The sequence below is a fragment of the Cyprinodon tularosa genome, unplaced genomic scaffold, assembly GCF_016077235.1.
Source record: "Cyprinodon tularosa strain WSP-4 unplaced genomic scaffold, ASM1607723v1 ctg12, whole genome shotgun sequence".
Classification (NCBI taxonomy): Eukaryota; Metazoa; Chordata; class Actinopteri; order Cyprinodontiformes; family Cyprinodontidae; genus Cyprinodon; species Cyprinodon tularosa.
In genome coordinates this window covers 2,762,748-2,783,435 of record NW_024038003.1, presented here as the reverse complement: position 1 = coordinate 2,783,435, position 20,688 = coordinate 2,762,748, and the positions used below count along the sequence as shown (strand labels likewise).

The 20,688-nt window shown below is 36.8% G+C and overlaps 2 protein-coding genes across 2 annotated transcripts; both read left to right on the top strand.

Moving 5' to 3' along the window:
- Nucleotides 1-483: 483 nt before the first annotated feature.
- On the top strand, nucleotides 484-4,505 carry rbp1.1 (retinol binding protein 1, cellular, tandem duplicate 1). The gene is made up of 4 exons (XM_038271271.1): nucleotides 484-645; nucleotides 757-935; nucleotides 2,342-2,443; nucleotides 4,025-4,505. The coding sequence occupies exons 1-4, from the start codon at nucleotides 573-575 to the stop codon at nucleotides 4,073-4,075; spliced, it is 405 nt and encodes a 134-aa protein (XP_038127199.1). The 5' UTR covers nucleotides 484-572; the 3' UTR covers nucleotides 4,076-4,505.
- A 7,201-nt stretch (nucleotides 4,506-11,706) lies between these two features.
- copb2 (COPI coat complex subunit beta 2) lies at nucleotides 11,707-19,251 on the top strand. Its single transcript, XM_038271247.1, has 22 exons — nucleotides 11,707-11,843; nucleotides 12,278-12,415; nucleotides 12,570-12,656; nucleotides 12,756-12,882; nucleotides 12,969-13,117; nucleotides 13,501-13,647; nucleotides 13,883-13,982; nucleotides 14,086-14,228; nucleotides 14,346-14,545; nucleotides 14,639-14,749; nucleotides 14,845-14,933; nucleotides 15,036-15,142; nucleotides 15,594-15,737; nucleotides 16,076-16,206; nucleotides 16,348-16,555; nucleotides 17,250-17,360; nucleotides 17,473-17,687; nucleotides 17,865-18,003; nucleotides 18,098-18,235; nucleotides 18,382-18,459; nucleotides 18,582-18,725; nucleotides 18,832-19,251. The coding sequence occupies exons 1-22, from the start codon at nucleotides 11,841-11,843 to the stop codon at nucleotides 18,925-18,927; spliced, it is 2,805 nt and encodes a 934-aa protein (XP_038127175.1). The 5' UTR covers nucleotides 11,707-11,840; the 3' UTR covers nucleotides 18,928-19,251.
- Nucleotides 19,252-20,688: the final 1,437 nt, after the last annotated feature.

The window sequence follows — 20,688 nt, the reverse complement described above, 5'->3', positions numbered from 1 at the left end:
AGTCATTCGTGACAGTTTCTGAGTTGAACATCAGCATTAACTGGAGTATAGAGACTTTAAAACATACAGTAATATAAATGTAAAATGTGCCTTTCCCCGACAGAGCAACCCACTTAGATCAGTAATTATACCAAAATTGTAAAAATACAATATATATATATATTGTCCCTATGGTCCCTATGCAAACCTACGCCCATGCTTTACACAGAACACCGTGTAAAACTATATAATTACTCTGCAAACATGCATCAGTATAAAGAACAGAAGTGGTTTTATTTCCTGCATTAAATTTCTATCATGCCTCAGGTTCCCCTCAGTGCTGTAGCCTAGACTTAGATGGGGATTCAGACATTACACGGATTATCAGCTGTGGGAGGCGAAGAGGGAGGTGCGAACCATGATTTTAATTTTGAAAAAAAAAAAAGATTCCACAGGTAATCGGATTAGAAGGAGTTTGCTTCACTGAGACTTTTAACGGCTTTTCTATCATCTTCCTCAGCAGATATCCTGCGCAGAGCGTCGGATCTCCAAATCCAGGTTTACCAGAGAGAAGCCGCGTATAAGGAGCCGCAATGCCTGCTGATCTGAGCGGATACTGGGAAATGGTTTCCAATAGAAACTTTGAGGAGTACATGAAGGCTCTTGGTGAGTTCACAGCTCTTAATTGGATAATCATCAAGTCCTATAAATACGTTTTTTTTCCTTCCTAAAGTGCAAGCCACTATTCACTCTAATTCATGGTTGCATTCTTTGCAGATGTAAATGTTGCCATCAGAAAAATCGCCCTTCTGCTGAAACCAGCCAAGGACATCGTTCATGACGGGGACCACATGATCATCAAGACCCTCACTACATTTAAGAACTACAACATGGACTTCTCTCTGGGTAAGGAGTTCGAGGAGGATCTCTCAGGAGTCGATGGCAGGAAATGCATGGTGAGTTGATTTGTATGCAGCGCAGTGCGTCTTTGCTTTAGGAGCGGAGGCCTGTGGCGCGCAACCACCTGGGTGCAGAAAATCTGTGGGTTGATTTAGCAGGAGACCCCATCCAGACTGCACTTTAATGAGCAGATGGTGCAGTGAGAGCTGGTCATTTTTTACACTGTTTTTTTTTTTCTCCCACCAACTCCAAAACTTTCTTCTCTTCAGACTTTTTAGCAGTCTTTCCTGCGACTGGAAGTAATGAAGACCAATGGCAGGCGCTGCAGGGGAAGCGCTGGGAAGGGAAACCTCAATGTCAGGACTCAGTTCACTGGACTGCGTTTCTGAATGCTGAATAGGATCAGGGATTAACTGTAATCTAATTGACAGGGTTTTTTTTTTTTTTTTTTACTTATAGGCTCTGAACTATTAGGAAGGTGTTTAAGAGAGAGAATAATAGGGAAATGAGGGCACTTGGGATCTGTGTTTTAATTAATGCAAAACGCATAACTGAGCATAAAATGTATGTTGTATTTATTTCTTAAATGCGTTTCTTTTCATATAAAACTAAAAAAAAAGTTATTTGAATTAGATTAGCTTTTAACCCTTTATAGGGCGAGTTATTGTTTTTGATCACTTGCATAGTGCATATCCATCCCTCAGTGAGGTCTAGAAGCACAACATCTATATCCAGTCATTCAGCAAATATACTGCTTCATGGCTGCACATCTTATGTTGAAATTTGACCAATTAGATGAAACCTTTGAATGATATTTTACCTACTTTAAATTAAGTTGGGGAAAAAACTTAACAGGTCAGGGGGAAAAAGGGGAAAAAGAATTGAAAAACTAAAAATTAAAGTGAATAAGCCTATAGTTAACAATTATATTTAGGTTTATAAACTAAAAAGTGCCAGTATCAGCATTAATGCCTTTAAGGTAATGTTGTACTCAAAAAAGTGTTTCTTTCACTCTCAGAGTGTTTTCCATGAATTTCTTATAGAAGATATTTTTTTATTTTTCTTAATATATTAAGGCAAGTTGGCATTTCCGATCAAAATAACCATATTTTTTGAATGTTACAAAGGTAATAAGGTCTTTTCCTGGATTACAGTGACATTAAAGTAACACTATTGGCTTGAAATTTTGATTTTTTAAAGTATTTCAGTAGTGCCCAAAAGGGGTTAAGTTTATGCAATTCTTAGATCTTCTTTCACACCACTATGTTAACTGGTTTTCTTTTTTTCTTTTTTTTCTTTTTTTCTTTTTTTGAATATGTAAACATGTGAACTATTCTTTTTTATTAATTCAAGAAATAATTGAATGTATTAATCTATCTTTTTTAAATGTTTAATAAGTTATTAAAGATGGTTTTCTTCTTCATTTTAAATCACACATACACACATTTGTGGCACTCCACAGACAACCATCAACTGGGAGGGAGACAAACTGGTGTGTGTTCAGAAAGGAGAGGTGGAAGGAAGAGGCTGGACCCACTGGGTGCAGGGGGATGAGCTTCATCTGGTGAGAACACAGCAGCTCCTGGCATGAATATTAATCTAAGCAATTTAGACACTTTAATCCAGATCCAGAATGGCTCTCGGCACAGTATGTGAAAGGCATACATCTCTCCATGTGTGACTCCAGTTTAAATTGGCCTGTGCGGATGCAAGGGCAATCACTTCTGAAAAATATCGGACTTAGTCTGATTTTAGATGACATAAGTTGAATTATGTATGCTCAAGACATTGTTAATGATCAATTTAAATTAATAACTAGTAATGACAAGCGCATTACCATTTTTACAAGCTCAATAATATCAGATTTTCTCCAGCGTGGATACTGTTTTCAAAGCAGAGTTAAATTAATCTCCCAAATTATTCGGTTAAAGTGATGCCAACAGATGTTTTCAATCAGCAGCCATGAAATTGGACATCAGAGGATTTCTTCCAACTGATTGGAAAAAGGATGATTCAAGGACAACAGTGACATCTGCTGGTATAAAATATATTGCATGCTACAAAAATAACTTACAAGCACATAAAATTAATTTCTTTCTTTCTTTATGTATTTATTTATTTAATTATTCGTTTATTTATTCATTTATTTATTTATTAATATAAATTCAAATGTAACAAAAAGGTGTGGGTTATATATATATATATATATATATATATATATATATATATATATATATATATATATATATATATATATATATATATATATATATATATATATATAGATATGTTACAGTCTGTCACAATATATATATTCCACTGATGTGTCATGGATCAAAGCTTCAAGAAATTCCTTGATTGTCCATGTGGAAAAAGAGATAAGGCAAATGAGAGTATGCAGGCATGCATTAAGGTTAAAATATAGGTAGAAAATAAACTTTTCTGGCCTAATAAAAATTTTACCAATTGTTTAATTTCACTGGTCAAATTCTATGCAGATTGCATTATCTCTTTTTTGTCATTTTCATTTATAATTTGTTGACAAACAAATTAAAAGCAATAGTGGAGGGCCTAAAGAGGAAGAACAGTTATCTAGAAAAATAATTCTTAATCTTGAAATGTCGTCTTTCTTAACTTTTTGTTTAGTTCATTTGGATGCATACTTGGACTTACTGTGATTTTGGAAAACAAAACCAGTCTTTACACTAAAAGTGTTGTCTCGTAATGCCAGTGTGTCCTGAAACTTATGCTCATCACGATCGAATGATTCATTTTAGCCCCTCTGCAAAGTTTAAGGAAAGGAAAAAGTGGAAAAATTGATTGCATTTCATATTAAAACAATTCGGTATCCTATATGTTGGGTGCTGAAATTGAATCAAATTTCATTAAAAATAATATGTTTATGCTTGCACCAATTAATGAAAGAAATAATCTAACACTTTGTTTTTCTGTTTCATTTTACAGAAATACATTCTATCTTAGTATTTAATTATTTATCTTGGGCTTATATTTTTGAATTACAAAAATCCTATGAATTTAATTATTAATAATTAGTAATTCCCTTCAACCTGATATTGCAGAATAAAAAATTGTGTTTTGCAGGTAAATATGAAGATTTTTTTTCTTCTTTTTCTTTCTTCTGCAGGAGCTGAGAGCTAGAGGGGTTGTTTGCAAGCAGGTTTTCAAGAAAACCTAAACTGGCCTTTTTAAGCAGCACCGACTACTTGATCAGAATCTGACTAAGAGAGTAACAGCAGATCAACCTTACACTACAACCTCCAGCATGCTCAGATCCTCTTTATGAACATTGTTTTAATAACTCACTTTGGAATGCATTATGAATTGTTGCCTCTGTTATCAGGGGACATGGTAGGTAGACATGTGTGAATGAAACAGTGCTGTGTTATTGTCTCAGTACAGGTGCTTTGATGAGCAGATTTAGATAAACATGTGTCCTGTTGGTGTTAGATGAACTGATGTCTGACACAGTTAGTTTATGGAAACACTAAAGTAAGACGTTCTCTAAGAAAATGCTCTCGATATCAATTCATAATATTTTAGTTGAGCTTTATCATATCCTTTGGCAATGTACATCTGATATTAAAAGGAATTGAGCAATGAATGAAGCAGTGTTTAACATTGTCATGTGTCCATTACTGTGTTTTAAAACCCTTTATCATGGTCCTTAATTTGCAGACGTTAAGAGATGATTTAACTTAAAGGTAATCACAAGTTTCTGCAGAACCTTGCACAAACAAAGGAGGATAACTCAGCCATTGTAGTAAAGTGTTTATTTAGACATACCTCTGGCTGGCTGCTTTATTAGCTCCTCACAATGTTTATTTATTGGAGTTGTTCTTTCTGAAGTAGCTGGGAATTGAAACAGACAACAACGTTACAGAACTTCAGTACATGTTTTTTTTTTTTTTACAAACTTCTATTTTAAAGACATAATTGTGTCATGCTCTGGTTGTGTTTTCCACTGGGATCAATTACGATCAATTATCTTTGTTGGTTAAACTTTACAAAAACCCATCATAACCATTATTTATAAATGGTAAGAAGACCATTACTAATAACCAACAGATATTTAATATTTCATGGGTAAATAGACCATTTCCTAAAGTATTAAACCCACTGATGTTAGATAAGTGTAGGTCCAACATGACGGGGGAAGTTAAATTAAAAATAAAAGCTATGTTCAGGTCTTAAGTGCACGGATGTTAGGGCTAAATTAACATGGCAGGCCAATATGATCTATTTAATTTTCATAAATAGTTTAGATGCCGTTTAGAAATTATTATCCATTAATTCATTCATAAATGTTCTCTTTACCATTTATAAATTATGGCTATTGAAAAGTGTTACCTCTTCCTTTTACATCATGCAAAAGGAGCTTTTTTTAAGATTTAGATTATCACTGGCTGGCAGGACTAGGAAAGCTTTGTGTTTCAAATTGGTATAGAATATCTAAAAATAATAAGCATCTGAGTGGGAAGTTGGTCCAAATAGCACAAGAAACGTTATGTCATTAACACTGAGAGCTTTGTATTTGCAGAAAAAGAAAGTGGATCATATTTACACTTAAGAATGAGCTACTGATGAATAAAACCAATATAGTATTGGTATAAAAAGGGTAATAAAAACAACTATTGCACTGCTCATTATGATAAAGTTCTTCAGTACCTTTTATTTTAGCTACACATGCCGATTAAGTAGGCAAAGCTCTGCCCACACTGTGTTCCTAACAAGTCAGCCTCTAAACTCGTGGTCTACTTTGCCAACATTCATTTCAGATGCTTACACACACACACACACACACACACACACACACACACACACACACACACACACACACACACACACACACACACACACACACACACACACACACACATTTTTAGCTCCATTTGCTGCTCTGCCTCCTGTGGTTTAATGTGCGTTCTCTTAAAGCCAAGCTTCGACCTGTAGGTTCTATATATTTATGGTTACCAGTGGGAACATTGATTTCTCCTTCTGGAATATTTAGGGTAATAAAAAAGGTATAGTTTGGACTGGCGTCAAAACAGAGTCTGATGCCACATGTAGATTTAAACTCTATAAAGCATTTTCTTTCTAAATTGGTAGGTTTTTTCGATTTAAAGGGAAAACATTCTCAGCCGTATAACTTAAAATCATTTTCTGCTGCTGTTTTAAATTTCTTTTAAATTATTTGTTTTACTTGCTTTCCATCCATCCATCCACCTATAGACTCTCGGGCAGTCTATAGGTGAGAGGCAGGCTACACCCTGGACAGTTTGCCTGGGCAACACAGAGACACAAAGTCACACAATTATGCACACTCACACTCAAGGACGATTTACAGACGCTAATTAACCTAACAGTCATGTTTTTGGACAGTGAGGAATCCGTAGTACCCGGAGAGAACCGACACGTGCAGTGGGGAACATCCAAACTCCAAGCAGAAAGACCCCGGGCAAGGGAATCAAACCCAGGACCTTCTTGCAGCCAGGCAACAGTGCTACACACTTCAGTACCATGCAGCCCACTTCAAAACCCATGAACATAAAATATTTTAATTAAATAAAGTAGTCAGATGGGGGATGCGTAGATTATTAGTAGAGAAATTTCATTTTCATTTATTGTTTATTTGAAAGGGGACAGTTTATATTAATAAACATTAAAACAATGTAAATATACCCGAGTTAGCTAAGGAGTGCTAATTTTCATCGGTCGTCCCCCAGCCAGATATTAAAAAGGCAACCTTAAAAATAAACACATGTATAAAATCACAAGATTAAATTACAATACCAATTACATAAAAACATTATGGTTAAGAAGTAAAATGTATGTAAAATTATTAAAAATATATTGTAAAATTATTTAAATACACACTAAAAACCTTAGTGCCCACAAATTTGGCTCTCTACAAGCCATTTTTTTTGCATTCTTTTTGAATGAAGAGAATGACAAAGAGTCTCTGATGGTTTCTGGCACTGTGTTCCATTGTTGAGATGCTCTTACGGAGAAAAAGCCTAACCAAAGGCTGTTTTCTCCGGGGGATGATGCAGTCTTCCCTCACTGCCCCTCTGGTTACCCTGACCTCACTGGATCTGAACTGTACAAAGTCACATAGTGGAGGTGGTGCTAAACCATGTCTGATTTTATAAATTAAACAGATGTTTTTGAATTTGATAAGATTGTTCCAGGTAAGTAACTGATATTTCCTCAGAATACTACAATGGTGGTAGTGGTATGGTTTTTTATCCAGTATTTTTAATGCTTGTTTATATAATGTTTCTAATGGTTTTATTGTAGTAGAGTGAGTATTGGACCAACTTATTATACAATATGTTATATGGGATAAAATCATGGAGAAAAAATATGATTTAGCAGCTTCAGTTGAAAGAAAATCTCTAATGAATCTGAAGTTTGCTAAACTAAACTTAATCCTATTACGAACCTTTTGGATATGAGTTTTGAAATTGAGATGCGAATCTATATGTAAACCTAAATATTTATATTCAGTGACGAAAAAAGGGTTTTGTAGATTTGCATTATTTCTTATATCCAGTTTTGAAATTCTCTTGGCCTCGATTGAAAAAAAGGACAAATATTTCTGTCTACTTTCAGCAATCCTAACAGGATTTTGGTAAGTCTTCCTTCGATGCCCTAGCTGTATCAACGGGGTTGTAAAAAGACTGGTCATCAAAAAACAAACACTTTATGTTATACTTACATAGTAAGAATTTCAGAGTTTCACCTGTGTTAGTGTTCCAAATCATTGTTAAATTACTGACAGGGGCCACAAAAAGTCAGTCCATTGTGCAGAATTTGCCTTTTATATTTGACATTTTTTCCTGTATGATATTTTTAAGGCTGGAAAACTATTAAATTCAATTTTTAAATCAGAGAGGATGGTATTTATATGGAGGATAAAATAAAACAGAGACACCTACTAGACATGAGGGCAGAACAAGTGGTGATATTGTTCTTAATCAGTAAACTATTTTTTAAGAGGCTTTTGTAGCAAAAATTTATTTCATATTCTAAACTGTGTCATGCAGGATTGTTTTACCAAAATTAGTTGATTTGGAATGGAATCAGAAATGCTTAAAGGACATTATTTAGGAAAGAAACCAACAAAAGTCATCAAATGTACCTAAAGATCTTAGCAAGAAAGACCTTGTAGAAGTATAAATGTTCTGGGTTCCTTCGTAACCACTTGGATAAGTTATGCACTCCTGGACTCATTTTAGCAAGCTTCTCAAAAGGTTCAGAGGTTCATAACAGTTCTTGCATCTTGGAGTTCAAAAGCCTAAATGGCTCTTTAATCATTTGCACGTCATTACATTTCTATGCCATTTTCCCTTCTGTCTTTTATTTTTTTATTTTTTTATTTATTAGATTACTGCATGATGTGTTGCTCTTTATGATAGTTAGGCATAATTCATGTTATAGGACAGGTTTTATTTAGGTGATCTCTTGCCGAGAGCCATCTGTCCTAGGCTGTGGCTGGAGAAATTAATCCTACTTTCCAAATGACTTAGTTGAATACATTTTATTGATGATTCATCAATGAGGGACATCATTGTTCACACATTGTACCAGGGTGATCAGGACAGCTGTGTTTCCCCTTGTTAGATTAAATACTCATCTGAAAACTATTTTACTTTACTTATTTTTGACAGATTTTACAATTTAGTGTAAAAAAACCCATCAACATAAGAATTATGTAATTATACAAATATGTTTTTCAGAGCACTCCACGTTTAAAGCACGCCGTCTTTTAATGACACGTTTAATTTTAAATTATAAAAATAATGAAAAAAGGAGTGTAAAGAATTCAATGATGACATAATCCATATTACCTAGAATTTCAGGGATGCTGTAGAGTCATGTCAGGCAGGGTACATCCAGTTGTAAAACTCTGAATTGTCCTTAAGAGTGATCCAATGCTAAATTTCATCAGTACTGCACCCCCTCTGATTGCCTTTAAGCAATTTAGCAACTTTAAAGATCAATTGGTTCTTCTGGGTTTTAAGTCAATCTAGAGAATTGGGGTCACACATTGATCTAACTTAACAGAAAACACATTTTTTACTCTTTAAACTGCCAATGCACTATTGTAAGTCATTGATTCCAAGAGGCCACTGAAATTATAATAATAATAATAATAAAACTAGAGAAGTCCAGACCTACACACACAAACTCTCCTAAAAAAACTAATTGGCAGAGGTAAAAATACTGATCAGTGAGCCCCAGTGCTATTTGTTCATTTGCGTATGGTGGGTCTGGCCTGAAGAAAAAGGCAAATGTGTGGGAAAAGTACGATGGAAGTTCTATGATGCAGTGAGTATATTTCTTCTTCAAAGGATGTTAAAATAAATAATGTGGACTCCTTCAGGAAATGTAAAAGAAGCAGGTCTTTTAGAAGGATAATAATGCAAAATACAAATTCAACATTCCTCCTTCAGCATCTTTACAGCTAAACCGTTGATTCTAAAAGGTTGTTGATTTACCTCCAGTAATTTATTAGCATCAGTTATTTCTAATATTTGACATTCTTTTTCCTACCTGAATATTCTTATTATGCTTTTTCTAAAAATTTCAGTTTAAAAATGATGTTGGTAGAATAAAATAAACATTCGTTTTAAGGACTTTTTTTTTTTTTTTTTTTTTTTTACAATTTTAACACAAGAGTGAAGAAAACCCATCTCAAATATAAGTGAATTTCACAAAGCTGCCATCTGCAGGAAAATATCTAGTAGTTGATGTGTTTCAGGAATTGTCTTCTTGTGTTTTAATGTGACTTTTATTCTCCAATACAGGTGCTGGTCATAAAATTAGAATATCATGAAAAAGTAGATTGATTTCAGTAATTCCATTTAAAAAGTGAAACTTGTATATTATATTCATACATTACATACAAACTCATATATTTCAGATGTTTATTTTGTTTAATTTTGATGATTACAAATGACAACAAATGAAAATCTCAAATTCATCATATCAGAAAATTAGAATATTACTGAAGACCAATAAAAACAAAGGATTTATAGAAATGTTGGCCAACTGAAAAGTATGAACATGAAAAGTATGAGCATGTACAGCACTCAGTATTTAGTTGGGCCTCCTTTGGCCTGTATTACTGCAGCAATGCGGCGTGGCATGGAGTCGATCAGTCTGTGGCACTGCTCAGGTGTTATGATAGCCCAGGTTGCTCTAATAGTGGCTTTTAGCTCTTCTGAATTGTTGGGTCTGGTGTATTGCATCTTCTTCTTCACAATACCCCATAGATTTTCTATGGGGTTAAGGTCAGGAGAGTTTGCTGGCCAATTAAGAACAGGGATACCATGGTCCTTCAACCAGGTACTGGTAGCTTTGGCACTGTGTGCAGGTGCCAAGTCCTGTTGGAAAATGAAATCTGCATCTCCAAAAAGTTGGTCAGCTGCAGGAAGCATGAAGTGCTCTAAAACGTCCTGGTATGTGGCTGCGTTGACCCTGGACCTCAGAAAACACAATGGACCAACACCAGCAGATGACATGGCACCCCAAACCATCACTGACTGTGGAAACTTTACACTGGACTTCAAGCAACGTGGATGAAGTGCCTCTCTTCTTTTCCTCCAGACTCTGGGACCTTGATTTCCAAAGGAAATGCAAAATTTACTTTCATCAGAGAACATGACTTTGGACCACTCACCAGCAGTCCAGTCCTGTTTCTCTTTAGCCCAGGCAAGACGCTTCTGACGCTGTCTGTGGTTCAAGAGTGGCTTGACACAAGGAATGCGACAGCAGAAACCCATGTCTTTCATACGTCTGTGTGTGGTGGTTCTTGAAGCACTCACTCCAGCTGCAGTCCACTCTTTGTGAATCTCCCCCACATTTTTGAATGGGTTTTGTTTCACAATCCTCTCCAGGGTGCGGTTATCTCTCTTGCTTGTACACTTTTTTCGACCACATCTTTTCCTTCCCTTCGCCTCTCTATTAATGTGCTTGGACACTGAGCTCTGTGAACAGCCAGCCTCTTTAGCGATGACCTTTTGTGTCTTGCCCTCCTTGTGCAAGGTGTCGATGGTCGTCTTTTGGACAACTGTCAAGTCAGCAGTCTTCCCCATGATTGTGTAGCCTATAGAACTAGACTGAAAGACCATTTAAAGGCTTTTGCAGGTGGTTTGAGTTAATTAGCTGATTAGAGTGTGGCACCAGGGGCCATCAATTTTGAACCTTTTCACAATATTCTAATTTTCTGATATGATGAATTTGAGATTTTCATTTGTTGTCATTTGTAATCATCAAAATTAAACAAAATAAACATCTGAAATATATGAGTTTGTATGTAATGTATGAATATAATATACAAGTTTCACTTTTTAAATGGAATTACTGAAATCAATCTACTTTTTCATGATATTCTAATTTTATGACCAGTACCTGTACATCCTGGGAATAAATTCTCCAGCCAATTCCTCAAAAACATAATCCTGCATTTCAGCTAGAATTCCAAGTCAAAATCTTCTGGTAATGCTCTTTACTGTGGGGAGTGTTGGCCTAGTGGTTAGAACAGTGGGCTTGTGCTCACCGGTTGCAAGTACCAAGTTCAATCCCCACAGCCTCATTTCCCCATTGTGGAACAATAAAATGCCTTCATTACATAGCAAACGTATATACTTACAGACTAGTTATCTGTAATGATAATTATTTTATAATTATGAGATGTATCACTAGTGAATTATGGAAAACTGCAGCCAATAACATTCTTTCCTTATCTTCTCTTCTCAGCCACTTTGCCACTTTGGCATCTACATGTCACGTCACCAATCTGAGAAACCAACTCTCGCGAGACGTTGTTTCAGGAAGTTCCACGTCAGTATCCAGTGCGCTGCTCACTGTTACCTCAGACCGAAGTGTTACCAACCTTTTTATTTATTCACATTGTGATAACACGGGGATAAAACATGGTAGGTTATTGTTTAAAGGCACATACGTTTGCCTGGTTTTAATATATTGAATCTAATATTTTCGGTTAATTAAAAAAATCGGGAGAGTAAATGTCAAATGGAAATAGTCTCTTGGAATTAGCTTAGCTGCTAATGAGCTTCAGTTAGTAGCCCATTTAAATATGTTTACCATTAAATGCTTTTTGATACTCAAATACTAAAGATTGTTTGGTTGAGTTGGTTGCTTTTGTATTTCTATTATTTTGCTTCTTTTATCAGATAATGTATGTTCGATTGTTTGCATTGCTTAAAATCCTTGTCTTACAGTGTTAGCCGCTAACTGCTGTTCTTGTTATTGCTACAGTCTTCTTGCCAAATAGATTGCTTGTTGCCCTCAGCCATATAGATATTGTTCTCAGCGTAAAATAACATACTTTTGTCCTTCATCTTCACAGCCTCTGAGGCTGGACATTAAGCGGAGGCTAACAGCCAGGTCGGACCGTGTAAAGAGTGTTGATCTTCACCCAACCGAGCCATGGATGCTGGCCAGTCTTTACAACGGCAGCGTCTGCGTGTGGAACCATGAAACGCAGGTATGAAAACAATATAATTAAAGAAAGGATTGACAAAAACCCTCCTTTTAGATTAATGGAACGATAAACATGGTTATATCAGTAGTGCGTATTAACAGATGCTTAAAGAATAACATAATTTTTAAGTTATTGTAATGAGCATCTGTGTTTTTAGACTCTGGTCAAGACCTTTGAAGTGTGTGACCTGCCTGTCAGAGCGTCCAAATTTGTAGCCAGGAAGAACTGGGTCATCACAGGAGCAGTAAGTAACATTTTCTTTCTTTCTGTTGCTCCCATACCAGTTTAAAGGGACTACACTGTTTAGACTGTACAAATAATTGTATTCTCCCTCTCTGAACAGGATGACATGCAGATCCGTGTGTTTAACTATAACACCTTAGAACGGGTTCATATGTTTGAGGCCCACTCTGACTATATCCGTTGCATTGCTGTCCATCCAACCCAGCCGTACATCCTTACCAGCAGTGGTAGGCTATTAACCATGACAAACTAAAGGCTGCTTTGTTGTGTCTTTAGTTCAGACAAGCACTAATGTTGGTTTACTCCTATGCAGATGATATGTTGATCAAGCTGTGGGACTGGGACAAGAAGTGGTCATGCAGCCAGGTGTTTGAGGGTCACACTCATTATGTGATGCAGATTGTCATCAATCCTAAGGACAACAATCAGTTTGCTAGCGCCTCTTTGGATAGAACAATTAAGGTAGGTGCTTTGCTGTCTGCTAATTGCCATTTCTACTGTGTCTCCAGAAATTTTTTAAATATTATCTTCTTGTTTTTTTGTTTTTGTTTTTAAATGCTGTATTCCTTTCTTGTTGACATCCATGACATATAGAAATGTACTGATAACTTTGTTTATTTTTAATAGAAGTAGTGTAACTCATAGGGAAAAATTTACAGCATTTCCCCATTTATGCGTGAAGGGATATGTTCATAAACATATTTTTTTATGTTTTTAAACAGTATTTAAAGTACCAATTAGAACCTGATGTTTGATTGTGATTGGACCATTCCAGATTAACCTGCATTACATTTTTTTATTAAAGAAAACCTAGTAATGCTTTAGCACATTTTCGGTTTGCACAGGTGTGGCAGCTGGGTTCTTCCTCTCCCAATTTCACTTTGGAGGGTCATGAGAAGGGAGTGAACTGCATCGACTACTACAGCGGTGGAGACAAACCCTACTTGATTTCAGGGGCAGATGATCGCCAGGTCAAGATTTGGGACTACCAGGTACGATACCTTCAATCTTTCTTTGTTTGTATTGATGCAGAACTTAAAATAAGCAAGACAGTTCTGACCCCCTTTTTGAATAAAGTAAATGTTGGATCGTAATCTCAAGTTAAAGAGAGATTTACTTATTTTGCTTTAGAATATTTCCAAGTTTTTTAAATATTTAAAAAAATATTGCATTTAAAATAATATCCCCCCTTCTCATTATATCTACATACATATTTTAATTTTGTAGAATAAGACCTGCGTTCAGACTCTGGAGGGACATGCCCAGAATGTCTCCTGTGTCAGCTTCCACCCAGAGCTCCCCATAATTATCACAGGTTCTGAGGATGGTATGTCGAGAACCTTCATTTATCCCAATACACAAATAACCAAATTGTTGTTGTTGACTAATTAATGGTTGATTTATGGAACTTTTATTTTATTTTTCTTAAGGTACGGTGCGGATCTGGCACTCAAGCACCTACCGCCTGGAAAGCACCCTGAACTACGGCATGGAGCGAGTGTGGTGTGTATGTGGTCTTAGAGGCTCTAACAATGTGGCACTGGGATATGACGAAGGAAGCATTATCATCAAAGTGAGTTCATGAAAAAACTTGTTTCAGCAAAGCTACATTTTAAACCACTGCATTTGTTTTGTTGAAGTAGGAAGTGTAAAACAAAAACTTGATTAAAAAAATAAATAAATTCTGCAGGTTGGACGAGAGGAGCCAGCAATGTCTATGGACACCAGTGGGAAGATCATCTGGGCCAAACACAGTGAAATACAGCAGGCCAACCTGAAAGCCATGGGTGAAGCAGAAATTAAAGATGGAGAGAGACTGCCGCTGGCTGTGAAAGACATGGGCAGCTGTGAGATTTACCCTCAAACCATCCAGCATAACCCAAATGGACGGTATGCAAATGTCTCTTCTGGTTCTGGTTAAAGTGATTTGTTTGGAATTAAATTTTTATTGTGAAATATATGTAATCATTTTGTGTGCACCAGGTTTGTTGTCGTTTGCGGCGATGGAGAGTATATCATCTATACTGCAATGGCTCTGAGGAACAAGAGCTTCGGCTCAGCTCAGGAGTTTGTCTGGGCCCACGACTCGTCCGAGTGAGTATTCAAATTTGGAAAAAAAATGAAAGACATATTTATTTCCTCTGGATAGCAATTAACAACTTTCCAATGAAACTTATGCTGTTTAACAGATATGCCATCAGAGAAAGCAGCAGTATTGTCAAAATCTTCAAAAACTTCAAAGAAAATAAATCTTTCAAGCCTGACTTTGGAGCAGAAGGTTGGTTACAATTCCTCGTCCAGATTATGATTTTTTTTTTTTTTTTTTGGAAGTAGATTAAACCCATTTTGCTCATATGTGTTGGTTGTTCTGGTTTCAAAGGAATCTATGGGGGGTTCCTGCTTGGGGTGAGGTCTGTAAACGGTCTGGCATTTTATGACTGGGAGAACACGGAGCTAATTCGTCGCATCGAGATCCAACCCAAACATGTAAGCCTCCGACTGTCCTTTGGTTTGCTCGATTTCTCCCTGTTTCAATATTATTTTAAAGATTTTCCATTGTATCATAAAAGTATTTCCACAGGATCTTAGAAATCTTAGTTTAAATACTTTAATAAATCTAGATGATCTATTTTATCTTAAATTACATTTACCCCCATCTTAGATTTATTTCTAAACTTTGATAAAACAGCAAGCTTTTAAAAGTAACTCCTTTCCTATGAACACCATGCATGTTGAGTGAGTTAAACTTAAAATGTTCTGATGTTATCGAATAATGTTTCTTATTAGATTCACTCTCAAAGTCCTTCATGATTCATGTAGATCTTAGAACTCATTAAAACTTGCAGTACTCTTTAATAAAACCCTACCTAAAGTCTGTTAATTCATGCATTTCTGTTACTAATTTCTCTCTAATATTCGTCTTCTATAATTTCCTTAGATCTTTTGGTCGGACTCTGGTGAGTTGGTCTGCATCGCTACAGAGGAATCATTCTTCATTCTCCGTTACATGGCAGAAAAAGTAGCTGCCTCCCAGGAAAACAATGAGGGAGTAACAGAGGATGGCATTGAAGATGCCTTTGAGGTCAGTGCTTGGGAGAATCACCTTGTATATGACAGCTTGATTTACTGTTAGTTATTATAATAATTAAACTTTATTGATCTCACATTGGAGAAATTTACCTCTTCATTTAACCCATCCCCTGGGGGGAGCAGTGGGCTGCCATCGTGGGGCGCCCGGGGAGCAATCAGGGGTTAAGGGTCTTGCTCAGAGACCCAGAGTGGAAGTCTGTGGGAGTGGGTTTCAAACTCACAACCCCTCTCAATGTAGCCTGCTTCTATACATATTGAAATATTTAAATTCTTTTAATTTAATTAGATATCTAATGGCTAACCTTTGTTTGTATTGATAAATGCATTCAGGTCCTGGGAGAGATCCAGGAGATCGTAAAGACTGGACTTTGGGTTGGAGACTGCTTCATCTACACCAGTTCTGTTAACAGACTCAACTACTATGTGGGAGGCGAGATTGTCACTATTGCACACCTGGACAGGTGGGAATCGAGTTTTACATTGATAATATATGCCGTTTAAATACAAAGATATCTAGCTTAACCATAATGGGAAATCAATCCAAGGAAAACCTAAACTCTGCGTACTGCAGACTTAATCACTCCTGCTTACTCTTCCTTCAGAACCATGTACCTTCTGGGTTACATTCCAAAGGATGACCGCCTCTACCTTGGTGACAAGGAGCTCAACATTGTCAGCTATTCGCTGTTGGTTTCTGTCCTGGAGTATCAGACTGCTGTGATGAGAAGGGACTTTGGGATGGCAGACAAGGTGCTGCCTACCATCCCCAAAGAGCAAAGGACCAGGGTTGCACATTTCCTGGAGAAACAGGTGAAGCAGGATATTTAGGCCTTATTTTCATTTTTATTGTATGCTGTAGAGAACCACTTATTATTTTTTCTGTGAAGAGATTTAGGATTTCACAAGAAACTATAGTTGTAATCAGGGCTGAGACAATTAATCAGATTAGTCGTAATTAATCTGTTATTGAATTAATCGTTAACTGGAGTTTAGAGTAAATGCTTTAATCTGATAGAAATAGAATAATTATACCAAAATTGTAAAAAAAATATATATTCTTATTTTGCCTTTAAGACTTAAGTTTTTTTGTCTTTCAATATGGTCTATCCAGAGCGCCTCAAGTGCAAAAGTTTTAGTTTCAGATGGTTTAATTCTGTAAAAAAGTCTTCTTTAAGGAACCTTTTAATATCCGATGATTAATCTGAAAAATAATTGAGAGAATAATTTAATATAAAAACAATAGTCATTTGCAGCCCTAGTTGTAAGTAATCAGAACAGACTTAATCAGTCCAGAGAGGAAAAAAAACAGTCATTAGATGGCCTTAAAACACTCTTTTATATATCTGATGGATAACTTTTGTTATGTAGCCATAGAAAAACTTCCACTGCCTTTATTTTAGGTGTATTTATACATTAATGTTTTCTTTTCCCCCTGTTTTCTCCATTTTAAAGCCAGCTTTGTCTTTCTATGTGTTAACGTGTTTTGTTTGTGTGTCTTCTTTAGGGCTTCAAACAGCAGGCGTTGGCCGTATCTACAGACCCAGAGCACAGGTTCGAGTTGGCCTTGCAACTGGGGGAGCTGAAGATTGCCTATCAGCTGGCTGTGGAAGCGGAAGTAGGGCTGTTTCTTCATCTTCTATCAATACTAACTAACTTGCATCTATTCCTCTGATTTTAATTGATGTCCTGAAAGCTATTGCTTATAGTTGTCTCTCTAACCTTTGTAGTCGGAGCAGAAATGGAAGCAGTTGGCAGAGCTGGCCATCAGTAAATGCCAATTCAGCTTAGCCCAGGAGTGCCTGCACCATGCTCAGGATTATGGCGGCCTGCTACTGCTTGCAACAGCGTCAGGTAACGCCACCATGGTGGGCAAGCTGGCCGAAGGGGCGGAAAGGGATGGCAAGAACAACGTGGCCTTCATGACATATTTCCTGCAGGGGAAGTAAGTCTTAGATCTGTGAGATGATAAATACCCATTTATTTCAATAAATCAGAATTTTCAGTGATGTTTTTTGTTTGTGATTTACTTTTACACACAGGAATACAGCATACCTTTATAAAAGATTGCAGGCTTTTAAAAACCTTTTTTCCCTAATTATTATCATCTCTATTTATTCAGCTTGGATCAATGTTTGGAACTCCTAATCAAGACTAACAGACTACCAGAGGCTGCGTTCTTGGCTCGGACATACCTCCCTAGTCAAGTGTCCCGTGTGGTCAAACTATGGAGGGAAAGTTTGGCTAAAGTCAACCAGAAGGTCAGATCAAGCACCAGTGTGTTTAAAAAAAAAAAATTTTTGTGCAATTATGGTGACACTTTTAAATATTTGAATATTTTTGTCTCCGCTGCAGGCAGCCGAATCACTTGCCGACCCCACAGAGTACGAGAACCTGTTTCCTGGGCTGAGAGAAGCTTTTGCAGCTGAGCATTACCTGAGAGAGACGTGCATCGGCAGCTCCCGACCTGCTAAAGACTATCCACTCGTTACAGTAAGTCGACTGTCTGGTGAAATATTCACAAAACCTAAATGTTTTTGCTCTGCAGGGGTACTCTTGACTTAAACATTGATCAAATGTATGTAGAACGACTACCGGTACTGTAAAAGTTAAAAGTGTATATTTCCCTATATTTCTAGCCCAATGAGGACCGAAATATTCTGGAGGAGGCACAGGGATATGAGCCTAAAGGCACCTTCGTTCCCTTTTCACCCCAGGTTTGTTAAAAAATACTTTTTAAACTTTGTCTGCAAAACTATGATCCTCCAGTTAGGCAGCAGAAAGTCAGGAGCTTAGTAAGTCACTTATCTCTGATCATTTATCATGCTTTCTTTGACAGACGAAAGATAGTGATGAAACCAGCTCAGTGCCAGCGGCCTTTGAGACGCCTTCACAGCCTGAACCTGCAGCTCCTGAGGCAGCGGTGAAGAAGGAGGAGGTGGTGGAGGAAAAACTTACATTCTCTCAGTCAGAGAAGGAGAAGGTTGGCCTTTCTTTACTTAGGTTAAAATTGGATAATCACAAAAATGGATGAATTAAATAATGTTACCAGGACATTTAAGTGAAGAGAATTTAATCTGTGTCTACAGACTCTGGATGAGTTGGAAGTGGACCTGGACAACATGGAGCTGGATGACATCGACACCTCAGACGTTAACCTTGATGATGACTTCCTAGATGATTGAAGCTGCCACCATCCTTCTCAACGATATTCATGAAATATTTAAACAAGAGACCAACATCCCTTTTCTTTTTTCTTTTTTTTGTTACTTGTATGAAAAAATGTTATGTTATCATGTTAGTTTTATTAAAAACTGATGACATCAGTAACATTTGAATAAGAACTAAAGCAGAGGGCCGACAGCTACTCCATTTTTGTACACTCTATAAATGAAAGTTAGATAAATGATCTAATGGATAATTTCATTTTTGCTTTCCTTCTGTGCTTTTCTGTTATGTCATGTCGATGTTCATTAAGTCCAATAAATTCTGGTTGCTGTATATACTAACATTTGCCTAAGGATTCTTGATTTAAAACGATACAAAAGTGTTATTAGAAATACATTTTTTTTTTATTTCTTTAAATCATATTTCCCTGTTGTTTGAACACCTGCAACTGATAACAATTTGTTAGTAAACTAAACGTTTAGAAAAGAGTTGGAAATTATTAGACCTGTACTGTTTCCACTCTGCTGATTCAAGCAGGGCGATCCAAAGCTATGCATTGCCACTTGGTGAGAAGTCTCAACCAAACAAGAATTGGTGCCCATGAGAGAAAACTGCTTTCCTTCTCACAAATGCTTTAGGTAGTGTTTCAGATTTTGAAAAATCTGAAAAGTGTCGCATGCATTTGTGTTTAGACCCTTTAAGTCAGTACTTTTAACCTCAATTATAAATCACAGTCTACTAGTCATACAAACTGCTTATATCGAGAACTGCCCCAACCCATCCTCACGACCTTCTACAGAAGCACCATGGAGAGCATTTAGACCAGCTGTCTCACTGTGGGGTGTGGAGGTTGCTGGAAGAAGGTGAGAAGAGTGGCGAGAACAGCATAAACGATCATCGGGGCTCCTGACCCCTCCCTCTGGGAAAAGGCTATGCAGCATTCAATGCAGGTTCAACAGATTCTGCCACAGTTTCTTCCTGATCGCCACCAGAAAGCTGAACTGTTCTTCTAAATCATGTCACAAACTCTGCATCACACTGATAACACCAAACCAAAACAATGCATATTTGCACCATATATATTATTGGTCTGAAATTCCATAACAGCATAACCCTTTTGCACCATCATTTTTTCCCCCACACTGTTTACACTTGATCACTGCTGCACTTTATGGAATGGAATTGTCTGAAAGCTGTACTAAACAAAATTTCCTTTTGTATAGACAATGTGAATACAAAATGAAAATAGAGTTGTCTAAGTCTAAAATTGTTCCCTAACATTTCTATACAATGTAAGCTTAGTTATTTGATTCTTTGGTGACTCTTCAAACAGTGGTTTTAAGTAAAGAATGCAGATGAAAACTATCAGAAAGTCCAGCTGTTCAACTGTCCTGCAAGGACTTTTCTGATTAGCTGGATTCACTATAATTGGTTGCAGATGTTAAACGAAGACTTGATGGCTGCAGAAAGTAACAGCTCTAGTTCAATATGAACTGGATATAATTTATAATAAAAGCTGAAATAGCTTGGAAACTTGTTTCAGTTTTTTTTAAATGTCTGAACCTATCTGATAAGACCGTGGACCGCCTCAGATATCGCATTGTATTGTCATTGGAGTTATATTTCGGTCGTTCTTCCGAGCCGCAGCTCTCCTCCTTACCTGTAGATGGCGCTCCTCAGAGAAAGCCATTTTTTTTCTTCCCTTTTTCCCCCCCGACTGTTTCGTGTGCAACAAAGTACTGAGCTTGGCATTAACCAAGAGGGGAAAGCCACCCGTT